Source organism: Solea solea, chromosome 18 (assembly GCF_958295425.1).
Source record: "Solea solea chromosome 18, fSolSol10.1, whole genome shotgun sequence".
Taxonomy (NCBI): Eukaryota; Metazoa; Chordata; class Actinopteri; order Pleuronectiformes; family Soleidae; genus Solea; species Solea solea.
The window spans coordinates 17,925,497-17,937,727 of NC_081151.1; the positions used below are offsets into that span (position 1 = coordinate 17,925,497).

Here is a 12,231-nt window from a genome sequence, read left to right on the forward strand (position 1 = left end):
TAAGAATACAACGTTTTTCTAATTTATCAGTTGATCTGGAAATTAACGTTAAATTGTCTTATACAGTGTTTTCCACTTAATTAAATGAACTGTAATTAAAACATCTGTAAATCATTTATTTACAATAGTTTGTAATCATATAAATAATGAAGGATATCAGGTGTAATCAAACCACTGAAATTATTTGCATGTATTTTGGCACTCACTTTCTGGCACTATACCACTAACCTGCAGGGTTAGCCAAGACAAAAAAAGCTAGTAATGTGTAATGTCCAGACTTCTCCTGATCAATTTGAGTGCTTGTAAAATTAAATTTTGTCAGCCCAAAGCAGCTACAGCTTTTGCTCTGTCTCCCCTCTGCTTCCCAACCACGGTCTATAAGCTAAGCAGGAACACAAGCTGAAGTCATGAGGCATTTAACTCTCCCCACTGTGACTTGGTTGCAGCAGGTCTGTGTCTCTGTGTGTGTGACAGGCAGGCCCCGCCCCCTGCACCGTCAGATCTCTCCTCAGGATTGGGAGTGGCAGAAATCCATCATAGACAAGTGGCTTAATTTGTCACAAAATGATCTTTTATGTTCGTAAAGGTCCAGTGTGTAAGAATTTGTGACATCTCTCTCATGAGAGAAACTGCAGATTCCCAAGTGCGTCACAGATCTACGGTGGCCTTCTCATACCACAAAGATGTAAATGCTCTCTCACAACTCCCTACAACTCATCCATGATCCCGTGATGGCGTCCCCTGTAAAGCAAGACCCTTGCCTCATGTGCATAGGAAAGCCTTATTCTAAGGCTATAAAAACTTGTACAAACATTTGATTGTGCCAATAAACCCTCGTATCTTTCACTCTGGACCTATTTTAGGGAAATCATTATTAAAGAGGACAAATCCTACTATATTTTAGGCCTCCGCAGTCTAGTGAAACATCATTACTGGTTAAATATGCTGTTTGTTGCCTTCATGTTGTTGCCATTCAATCTGTTTTTGTTCAGTAGTTTATATTTTTGTGAACAGATTTGCTACATGTGTCTTGAGAACAAATATTACATTTTCAGTCCCGGCTCATGCAGCTCCTATTTGGTATCTCCGCCGCTCCTGTCGCCTTGATGTTTAGTTACCTTAATGAGGAGGCTTTACCCTTAAACGCATAGATACTACATAAATTAGTGATATGAACCTTGTTTCTGATCGACAGACAAACATGTCATTGGGCTATTAAAATCACTGATCCTGGTTATTTTTTATTTCTTAGGTCTGGTAGAGATCTGCTTGATGCATCCCCTCGATGTGGTGAAGACGAGGTAAGCCACACGCTCTGCCCACAAACACACAAACATTTTCTCATCGTTTTTGTTACTTCACCTAAGGTATGAGCTACTAACGAGAAAGCCATTTTAGTTCACATCTGCTACGAATCCTCTCGGTGGGTAAGTGGGTCTGCGTAGTGAAGTTCCGCACATACCAGCTCTTTATGTCCCAGCTCAGCGAGCCTGACTCTCTCTCGCTCTCTCCACACACACACACACACACACACACACACACACACACACACACACACACACACACACACACACACACACACACACACACACACACACACACACACACACACACACACACACACAATGGGCACCAAGTCCTAGAGCATTAGGCATTTTGTGGAAAATGAAATGCATCATTTACCCATTCATTCTCCACACAATGTTTGATGTTTTCAAATCATTTTTTTTAACCTTATAACTTGATTTAAGAGATGAGCACCAGGCATTTCCTTTTCCTCTTTTTTTTTTCTCGTGTTGTTTAAAAGTTCCAGACAGAATCGTTGACTTGCAGCAGAGTATGTCTGATGCTATACATGCATTTGCTGCATTTAATGTCTTGTTTTCCGTCTGCATCGCCCTCCCTACGCAAGAGCGACGGCGGCAGCAGCAGCAGCCTTGAGTTGCGGAGTGATCAAGAGCCTCACACCACAGTGTCTCAGTCAGCCATAAACAGGTCGTGGGCTACTACTAAAGCTTTATAGTCTTTCACAGGCCCAGCCAAGACCTCTGGCTTCGTTCTGAGCCCCCCTGCCCCATTCACTACTCGTCAGTAAATTGTACTGCTTTTTCTGTCATTTATGGCAGCAGTTTCTTGGTAAATAAATTGCCCAGTGTGCCTTTTAAAAAAAAAAAAGTGAGATGGTTGCACTTTGAAGGCATTACCACCACCAGAACACAGAGAAGGAAACGCAGGGATAAAAGCTCAGGGCCAGCAATGCTGTATCAAGCGATATTTGATACTTTGAAGGCACGCGGTGTGATTTATGGTCACGTGCAGAGATGTCGGGGGTTTATTACAGGTAAGTCTTGAGCTCGGTCGTCCGTCCTCACACAGGGTCAGGGTTAAAAGTGCACTCACTATTTTCTTTGTAATGCTCTTCCTTTAGAAAGTGGTAAAAGCTGCTCTAAATCTGGACAGGTTTATCTGTTTGTTTTTCTGTTTGCGTTGCCATGTGTTCGCGTTGATAAACGTCCTGTTGCTGAGAGTAGGTGCAAATTGATTCCTTTTGGTCTCAGCTCAGGGCATGCACCTTTGTTTTGTAAACAAACTGCAAAGAGCACAATATGTTGCTTTCTAATTGACATTTGGATATTGTTTTTAGTGTGTGACAGGCGCACACAGGGAAATGCAACGCGTGTGTCCATGTGCATGCATGTTCACACACTTGATATCCACACACGAATTCATAACCAAAGCAAACATACCAGCTAATTGGGATGCTGAGGAGCTGAAATCCATTAGCAGAAGCCTTGGAGCCGAGAGTCAGACGCAGACACACTTCCAGTGGGTCTCTCTCTCCCTCTCTCCTTGTGTGTGTGTGTATGGCATGGCTCTTATTAGGCACTGGCTCCTGCTTTAATGTCCACTGGTCCAAATTGAACAGCAACTGGAGTAAATTTACATTTTTCCACCAACTTGGAATCAAAGGGTTTTTTGCCTTCCTTCTCCCCTTTCTTTCTTCCCTTTTTTCCCTTCAGTTTTTTTTTTTATTATTATTTTGAAAGTAAACTTGCCAAAGTGTGTACCTGCCTGAGAGATGATTTTTACCTGTTTTATGCGTCTCCAAGAGGCAGAAGCTGGGACTTGTGAACTGCAGTTGTATGAATTGCCCTCGGAATAGTCAGGATTCTCCTCCAGTACCCGAATAATGTTATGAATTTGAAACATCACTGTTTGACAGTGTTTTGCTTAAGAGGAAAAAAACCCAGATTCATCTTCCAAGTCAGCTGCTGTGCCAAACAAAAGAAAAGCGGAGTTCCAGTGATTTGAAAAGATGCTGACATGTAACTTTCAGCATGATTTAAGCGCAAAATTGGATCTTGTACGATGTCAATCAAAGAAAGAAAATAAGAGTGGAAATCCCCGAATGACAAATATTTGGCTCAGAACAACACAGGAGGAAGGGTTGATTTCTTTAAAGAGAATAGTGGAAATATTTGACTTGCCCACGCTGGACATTCTTGTATATATAGACCTAAAGGTGAAAGTCTTTTCAAATGATTCACAGTGTGTATTTTTGCCTTTGTTGTTTCACTTTCACTCCCCGCAGCGGGCTCACTGACCAGTCGAGCCATGACCCCTGTTACTCACCTTCACTAACAAGTACATCTATCTTACATCTGAGGGACTCCTGCAGAGCCCACCTCCCAGCACACTGACTTACAACCTCTTTCATCGTTGTGATAGAGTTTAACTTGTATAACTTTATATTAGCCATTTTTAAATGAGCTGGTAGATGCACTTGTAGTTGTAAGTTGATAAGAGAATTGTTCGTGCAGTTTGAATGAATTGGATCAATTCTTCACATGGCCAGAACCCCAGAACATTTTGTTTCTCATCAAATAAAAATACAAACGTTTTTAATCATTACCACTGTTGAGAAAATGTTGCATACTCTGTGTCTTATTTAAAGTCGCATTTCTTTGAGCATTCATAAAACAGTGGGGTGTCATCATGGGCGTTCGGGAAAAATATTCTGAACCAAGTGTGGTATGTGGAAGAATTATGAAGTGTTTGACATTTGGGAGAACTATTTATGACCCATCTTCAAATCTGCCGTTTCTCATTCCTTGTTGCTTTTTAAACACATGTAATCCAAGAAAATGAAGCATGTAAGTCACTTTGGATCAAAGTCGGCCTAAAAATGTAAATGTAGCATACTTCACACAAAGTAAACAGTTAATTGCCCCTGACCCTCACTCTTTCCTCATGGCTATGGGCAGGAATGTGGGGGTGAAGATGGAAGGTGCGGTGTGGGTAGCGAGGGTAATCGTCAGTTTAGCAGAAAGACAGTGGGACTGGAGTTACAGCTTTTCATTAACCTGGAAACCACCTAGTTACATGGTTCATGGGTTGGTCTCAGCTCACTTGGAGGTAACAAAGGGTGTCGGGCGGCATTTTCTGCAGGGGGCTGTGCGCTTGGGGCACCCCATCTGACTCTGATCAGGTTCTCCCTCTCATTAGAGAGTTGCACTGAGCCCGCCTTTCCCTTCATGTCGAGATCTTGTTACACGGAGCTCCGCCCCTATTACACATGCATGTGCAAACATACTCGGGGCTCATCTGAAAGAGATTTCCCATCACTCACTTTAGCTTCCCTCCAAACCCAGCCTTCATGTCTGCATCTGCCTAAACATCCTACAGGTTCCGACTTCGTGCCCACGATCTGGTGCATTTGCCGTCATAAGCACCATAGATGTAAAGAGCATATTAATGAGCCCCTCCTCCACCACTTCTCTTCTCCCTCTGGTGTTTGTCTTTCTTGCACTCTCATTGTCCGTTGCGTCATTTCACCGCTGCTTGTCATCCTTTTATTCCTCGCTCTCCATTAAACACTCATCATCCAGCTTTTTTTAGCCCCTCCCACCGAACATTAACTGTTTTCACATTCTGTCTTATGTGGTTTTAGTTTGTCGGCGACCATTTCATGTAGCCTGTTGTTTGAATCACCCACAACTTTTGTTAATATAAACCTTGTAACAACGTCATCAACATCATGTGGAATGCATTGTTTGAACTTCTACCATTACTTCTGAATTTGTAGTTTGTCGAGTGATTATGTAGTGTTTTGTTCTAAATCTCTGTTGTACATGTGTTTTAGAAGATTTGTATTGAATTATGCAATTCTGTAAATTGTATTGTATGACATGCCTGTCAGAGTTGCTGCAAAACCACAAAGCTTGCCAGTAGCCTTTTCAAGCCTGATTAGAAAAACCTGGTACTGGCCCTTGCTCGCAGCAGTATCCATGGCAACGCTACCTCCATTTGGTCACAGCAAGCATGAAAGTGTGCCCCACTTGGGGGGCTTGAAAGTGATCTTTGATGAGAGCTTTGACAGATGACGTCCAGTCTTTTTGGGAGCGTGTGACAACGCTGAGGATGGCCAATGTCCTCACCCCCTCCTCTGTCTTCTCTGCCTCCACCTCCATTTGCCCCCAACTGCTTGGTGAACCCCATTGCACTTATGGAGGAATCCCTGACACAACCCTCAAACAGCAGGGCACAAAGCAGCAGCAGCCTGATAGCTGATCTTTCCTTGTAAAGGAACAGGCAGGTCAGCAGTCGTCAAGTCGGCTCCCAATCCCCTCGGCGCTGTGAGACTGCAGGGCAAGGCTTTACTCGCAGTGTAAACTCAAACACATGCATGCACAAAGCGGACAACCCGAGCTTAGACCGTGCATCCCCTCAGTGCGTGAGGGAGTGGAGAAACTTCACGGTATTTCCATGAGAAGAACTGATTAGCATTTTTGACAGGACTAAACATGATGCCCTTGAATCCCAGTCATACTGACCGTGTTCACTTGCTCTACCCTAAAAATTTCTAGTAGTGAAATGATCCGCACCTCATAATCTGTATATCCTGCATTGATGTTGGTGCAAATTCCCATCCCATTAATTACCAATTTCATTTTTGCACCTTTGACCAACTGTAATTATATTTCAACCTCGGCCTAGAAACAGTGCTACTCTAAAACTGGCCAATACTACTAACCATGAACATATATTGCACAAAGCAATATCTGCTACACCCAAGAAATCCAAACCAAAGAGGCAAAATAATTGACATAACACTACATGTGCTTTAACTGTTCCTTTGTCCGATGCATATATTGTAAAACAAAAATCATTTCCGCCCATTTTCCTGTCGGCATCATGGAAAACTGTACCACACACAGCTTCGTACAATGATTTGGTAAATTTAATTTATGGCATAATGTAAAATTTGGGACCTAAAAATGGGGCGCCATGGTGGTCCCAGCGGTGTTTGGTGATAACCGAGTAACTGCCACGTTGATTTCCTCTCACCCTTTATGGGCATCTAACGAAAACAAAATGCCAGAAAAATAAACTTTAAACACACTGACCATTACTTTTAATGTTGCGACAGATGTTGTTGCAGTTACTCACAGATGTTGGGCATGTTACTCGCGGTCTCAAATAGATTGCAAATTTTCAGCTATAGATAGAGGAAGACATAAAGAGCAGATGTGCATGTCGGTGTGTATGTGTCGTACTGGAGCACCTGTAATCATTATCATTGAAGGGGTTCACATTCCAGTGCACTAATTACAGAGTTGAGGCATTGTGTGCTTTGATTTCACTAGACCCTGACTGTGCTGAAACCACAGCGCTGCCCCCCTGCTGCCCCATCATTTTCTTTCCGACTCTGAGAAAAACGCACACATGCCCGTCTGTACATCCCTTATCCCACTACCATTGCTCCTTTCCCAACCTCTTGCTCCACTTTGTAGCAGTTTTGGGTTTACCTGGAAGGGCTTTTTTCAATTTAAGCAACAATGAGTGTCACCGAGACCACCACTGCAAAAACAGTGTGGCAAATAGCAGCCAATGCAGAAGGTTGTGTGGCACTTTCCTACATTAGAACTCTGTGCTCATTAAAAGCTTGAAGCATGTGATCTTGCCTTTACACATAGTGCTCGGTTGATGTAATTGTAGTCATCTATACTTGAGCTTTAACTTTATCTAACAGACACTTAAGGGCTCAGCATGGTTCCTGCACCAAATTGTGTGGCGTGTATATGCACACTCTACAACAATTAAATTGTACATAGTGTGCTCACACATGTAGAGGTCTTGCCTTTGTTGGAGTTGCTTTTGCTCGACAACAAATGTTGGGAAGGAATCTGTAACAAGGAAGTGGCTTCTGAAGTTGACTGCAGGAGATATGTCTTTGTTAAGACATTTGCAATTGCTTCATGTTTTCTTTATACAACATGTGTTTGGCTCTCCCCTGCCAAGTTTCTCATCTTAAAAAAATTAACTTAAGAAGGTGAAAGAAAAAGAGGCCGGCTCTGTGGAACAACAGACCACTGTCGACCAAGACTTTCCACAGTTGTGAGTGCCACAAACAATGTTTAGGTGCATACTTGTTTATGTATTATAATTGCAGTTGTAAAGTTTTGCTACACAAACCACAAAATCCTGCAACAGGCCTTGTCAGGTATGTTTGTCACCACAAAACTCACCAGTTTACAAATGCAGAAATAGATTTAATAATGCAAATGAAGCACTTTCTTTTTGGTGTTTTTTTTTTTTTTTTGCGGCAGCAGTCGGATGAGATGGTGCCGTGTTCTTGAAACTCTCGGGTTTCTCTCTGGAAACATGCAGGGCTGTTGTCTGGAGCACACTGTGTTATAGTCCTCGGTTACCTGCTGTCAGTGGAGTCTCCGAAATCCTGCAGCATTTCCTCACATCAAAGTGGCTGTTACTGTTGTTGGTCTGGACACTCTATAACCACCAGATAGTCCTAACCTACTTACTGTTTTTCTTGACATTATCCACCCATTCATTTATGTCTTCCTCTATTGAAATTGTGACTAAATCTAGTCCATTCTAAAAGAAATTGCTCTCTTAAGGATTTTGTGGGAACAAATGGTTATATCGTTGTATAATTAAAACTACAGCTCTAACATTAGCACCATAATTTCAGTTAACGGCACTTGGCAGAGGTTAAGAGACCCCAGGTTAAACACCCAAGAAATCCTCTCTGCCATGCAACCACTTTCTGGAAATGTCAGTAAGACTGCTCATTTTTTCCACCTATCCGTTCCACTTATGAATTAGTGGCTTTCTAAATTTGCTCCAGTCCACTCTAACATACAGAGTGATCTATCAGTCAACCAGAAGTAATACTCAAAACATCTGAGTCTCGGTCTCGGCCTGTATCTGCCTAGCCTGTCCCCACGCTGTTTTATGTAGCGCTTTTCCTGCCCTTCCACAGTAATGCAGCCTGATCTCAGGTCACAGAGGTCATGGTATATGAGCAAACATCTGGACTGGCAAACTGGTCCCAACATCACCAAAGAGAATCAAAGGAGTCAAGGGGATGTCATCTGCATTTTAAAAGTCGGAATAACATTTTCTTTCTCATCTCCACCAAAGCCTTGCTCAGTAACCTTGGATGTCCCAGGTCCAGTAGGTCTGTGGTGCTGGAGAAACCCAAAATGGTTAGGCCCAGATCAAGCTCTGGCCGCCTGCCATGTCTAGTGCACCAAAGGTTTATAATTTGCCCTCAACTTTATTTTTATGATCTTCCTTCCAAAGATCTGTCTTTATTGGACTCCTCCTGTGCGAGTGAAAAAGCGAAGGGAAATGAGTGTGTCCCAATCGAATAGTTTTACACTGCATATGCTTTAAGTGTCGTACTACATGTTGTATTTTTACACAGTTATTGTTAGTCATCAGTTGTGGGTCAGTCGGTGGCTGTCAACAATGGTGAGTGGTTAAAGCAGCAGCAGCCAGACATTTTATTTCTGGTTACATTTAGTGACCCTGAAGCACAAGTTTTGCCGTTTGGTTGCATTTGCCATATTGGATCATTTAGGTCTGAAATGTGCTCGTAACCTCATGTACCAATGCAATGGACTTTTACCATTTTTATGATCCTGCTCATTAAAATTAACTGTCTGGCTGTAAAAAATAGATTTTTCTCTTTATGTTGCCTTCCAAATTGTCTCATGTACTTCAGACTGAACAATTCATCCCTTCCTCTGGTGACTTAGTCTTTCTCCCCTTTTGATGAAACACTTGAAATTCTAATTGGGATGGCGTGAGCAAATCAAGGCTATCACTGTAGCAACCAATTCAAATACAGAGGCGACGTGTGAATAAACATTTACGGACAGGAAATTGCACAATTTCAGATACTGCAATATAATTATAGCATAAATTTAATATGTAAGTTGAGTGTTTGAAAGGCGCTTACAAATAAAATTTTATTAATATTATTATTTTATTATAATAAAAACTGCCTATTGTAGATGGTCATTACGTCTCCTATGGGGTTTTAAATTTTAAACTGAGCAAGTCATCCAAATACATTTTGCCACTGAGGGAATACACCCCTCATTTAATGGGACATATTTTTAAGAGCTCCTAAAAGGCTTACCTTACCCCTTTTAAAAGTAAGGCCATCAAGCTTTTGCCTTTTGATCAACCTACTAACCCCCCTCACCCCCTCCCATAGGCATTTTTAACACCGTCATTAATGAGCCTTACTTCAACATCTCATCTTCTCTGGGGTGACAGCTTGTCTTGTTGGTCCCCAGGTTGAGCCCATTACCATCGGGTCTGGGAGCGGACACGGCCTTGCAAGGCCCTCAAACACTGCGCTCCTGTCCATAAAAATACAAAGAATGGCGCTCAATCGAGTTTCTCCGCCCTCATTTACCTTTTTGACTTCTCTGTGGATGCCCAGGATTTGTATTTTATAGGCAGTAGGGGTCAGGTGGACTAGGTCTTGAGGATTATTTACCCCAGCGTGCTTGTCTCACTCGGAGAAGCACCAACCTGCCCTCACCTTCACCCTCACCTAGGTAGCTCAGGGGCCTGTAAAGCACAAACACAGGACGAGTACGATGCTGGAAGGGGAAGGAAGGGGGGGACTCTTGATGAACTCACAGATATCATCACCTCGGAGTATACTCTACCTCAAATAGCTTTGGCTAGTGATTGAACGAGACGCTCCAAGTTGTGTTTTCAAGAATCTTCAGGGATTTGCTTTTCTTCCTTGAGTTATGTCTGAAGAGTTCATTATCTGCATGTCTGACTCCAAGGCCAAGTGAATCTGCTGCATTCATGGAGGCCATCTTTTTCTTTTCTTCTGCCAACCTGTATATCCGCTTATTATCTGAGGCCTTATGAAACTTGAGCTCTTTTTCTGTACAAATACTCCGGACATTTAACCAAGACTACTTTGGATCTTATTTCCCGCTTTTGGTTGCTGTGAAAAGAAACATTTGCAGCTTCCTAGCCAGGGGCCTGACTGTTCCCCTGCTGCCCAAGTTCTTCTAGTCCTCCCTATTATCTCCCACTCCCTGGGCCATGCTGTTTGGTCTTTGGCTTTTATGGCAGGGTAGAAGAGGGCCATGAGGAAATGAGTTGACCCCAGGGTCGCAAGTGGACTCAGGGGGCTGGAACCGGACCACAGTCCTGGCAACTCTACTCTCTCAGGGCCGGTTCAGGTCGGGGCACACATAGCAAGGGAGGCGAAAGGAGACTGTGGACAGGGTCTCTACCGTTCTTGACCCCAGCATCGTATGCCTTCAATTAAGCCAGATTTGAATTTGTTTACAAGTCCCAGTAGTCTTAAATCTTCCACATCCCCTTTGTACCCTTTATTCTACCATCCCCTCATACCTGGAGTCCTTCGTTTCTTCTTCTTTAATATGGTGTCAGACATCTATTTATTATGCTGTTTTAACTGGTTTTCAGGAACGGGTTACAAGCTATTTGGGAATCCACCAAATAGGATTTGAGGGACACCCCTCTAAGATGTTAATCTGTTATGAAAGGCCGCTCACCCCACTAAACTCCCCCTCCACTGGAGCCCAGGGGCTCTTTATGGCCCCATCAGGCACCCGCATGGACGACTTACTGCTGACCTTGTGACCTGGCAGTTGAAGCCATATGAGGAGGGAATCTTTCTCTTGTCCCATTACCTCCTACTCTCTTCACTCTTGTTTTTCCTCAAATGTCCTCTTTTTATAAAAATGTTCATAAATTCTTCAAGTTGTCATGTCTCGCTGTTAGATCTTTTATTTGTTGTTTCATTAATCACAATATGTCAAAATATCAAGTCTCATATCTATGTTTCGTCTTATCAGGCCATTTGTTTTCATTCATGTTTTTTAGAGTTTGTGATGAATGTAATTATATCTCTACTTACACCATTAGTGTACCTTTATTGGAAACAAGCACCATTTATATTCATTCTTTGACGTTCAGCTAGTTTCTCATGTAAAATATTTACACACAGCTCCACTGTCGTTATTAGGGAGGCACTGGTATGTTTGCTATATATAAGTCCTTCAACTGGCTCCATCATATTAAAAATTTACACGTAACTCAAGAGCTCTTACAATTGGCTCACCTGCATGTTAGCGGCTGAAAACCTTGCTACAAAAGGCTCAGTCCAGGGGAGTAGGGTGGCTAATTGGTTTGGTTGGGTTAAATAAATGTTTGGGTTCTCTGCTATGCTTGGGGGTAAAAGTAAGAGCCTCACATTTTAGCAGAGGAAGTAAAAATGCTAATAGGTAGAGGGGAAATCAAGGAAATAAATGAGCTCATGAATGAAAAACATCAGATCTCGGTATCTGGATTTCAGTAACAACAAAGCTGTGAAATGAATGTTGATGGACGCTTTACTGACAGTTTTCTTTATTTCAGATTCCAGATCCAGAGGGGTTCAAATGATCCTCACAGCTACAAGAGTCTGGGTGACTGCTTCCGGACCATCTTCCGCAATGAGGGGTATGTTCTCCATAAAAGTTGTTGCCATCTACAGTACAAGAAAGATAGAAATTCCATTTCTCTAGACATCAGTGGAAATCGTCTTTTTGATTCCTGTGTGAAGAGAAGGAATACTTTGTTCCTTCTTTTTTATTAGAAAGCTAAAGGTGTTAGTTGCTTTTAGCCTGCTGTCTTTAAGTGTCTATCCTGCAGCAGGCCTTACGACTCAAGTTTATGCCTCTCATTGAATAAGAATACACAGAAATATTACATTTTCAAAGCCAAATAAAGATGGTCATCCTCCCACCGTCCCTCCTCCTCTGCCTGCCATGTGACAGGTCTGTGAGACAGTGCAGGCGTAGGAGAAAGTAGTTGCCACTCGCTCGGTTTACGGCGAGATGACAGCTTTACAGGGGATATAAAGTTGATCTGCTGCAA

The 12,231-nt window shown here is 42.6% G+C and overlaps 1 protein-coding gene across 1 annotated transcript in view; it reads left to right on the top strand.

The window, feature by feature from the left end:
* Positions 1–12,231, top strand: part of slc25a21 (solute carrier family 25 member 21) — an 87,326-nt gene that overhangs the window by 58,646 nt on the left and 16,449 nt on the right. Inside the window, exons 3-4 of the mRNA XM_058616257.1 lie at positions 1,253–1,301; positions 11,731–11,814. Of these exons, the coding sequence (XP_058472240.1) occupies positions 1,253–1,301; positions 11,731–11,814 (133 nt within the window). The remainder of the gene's footprint in view (positions 1–1,252; positions 1,302–11,730; positions 11,815–12,231) is intronic.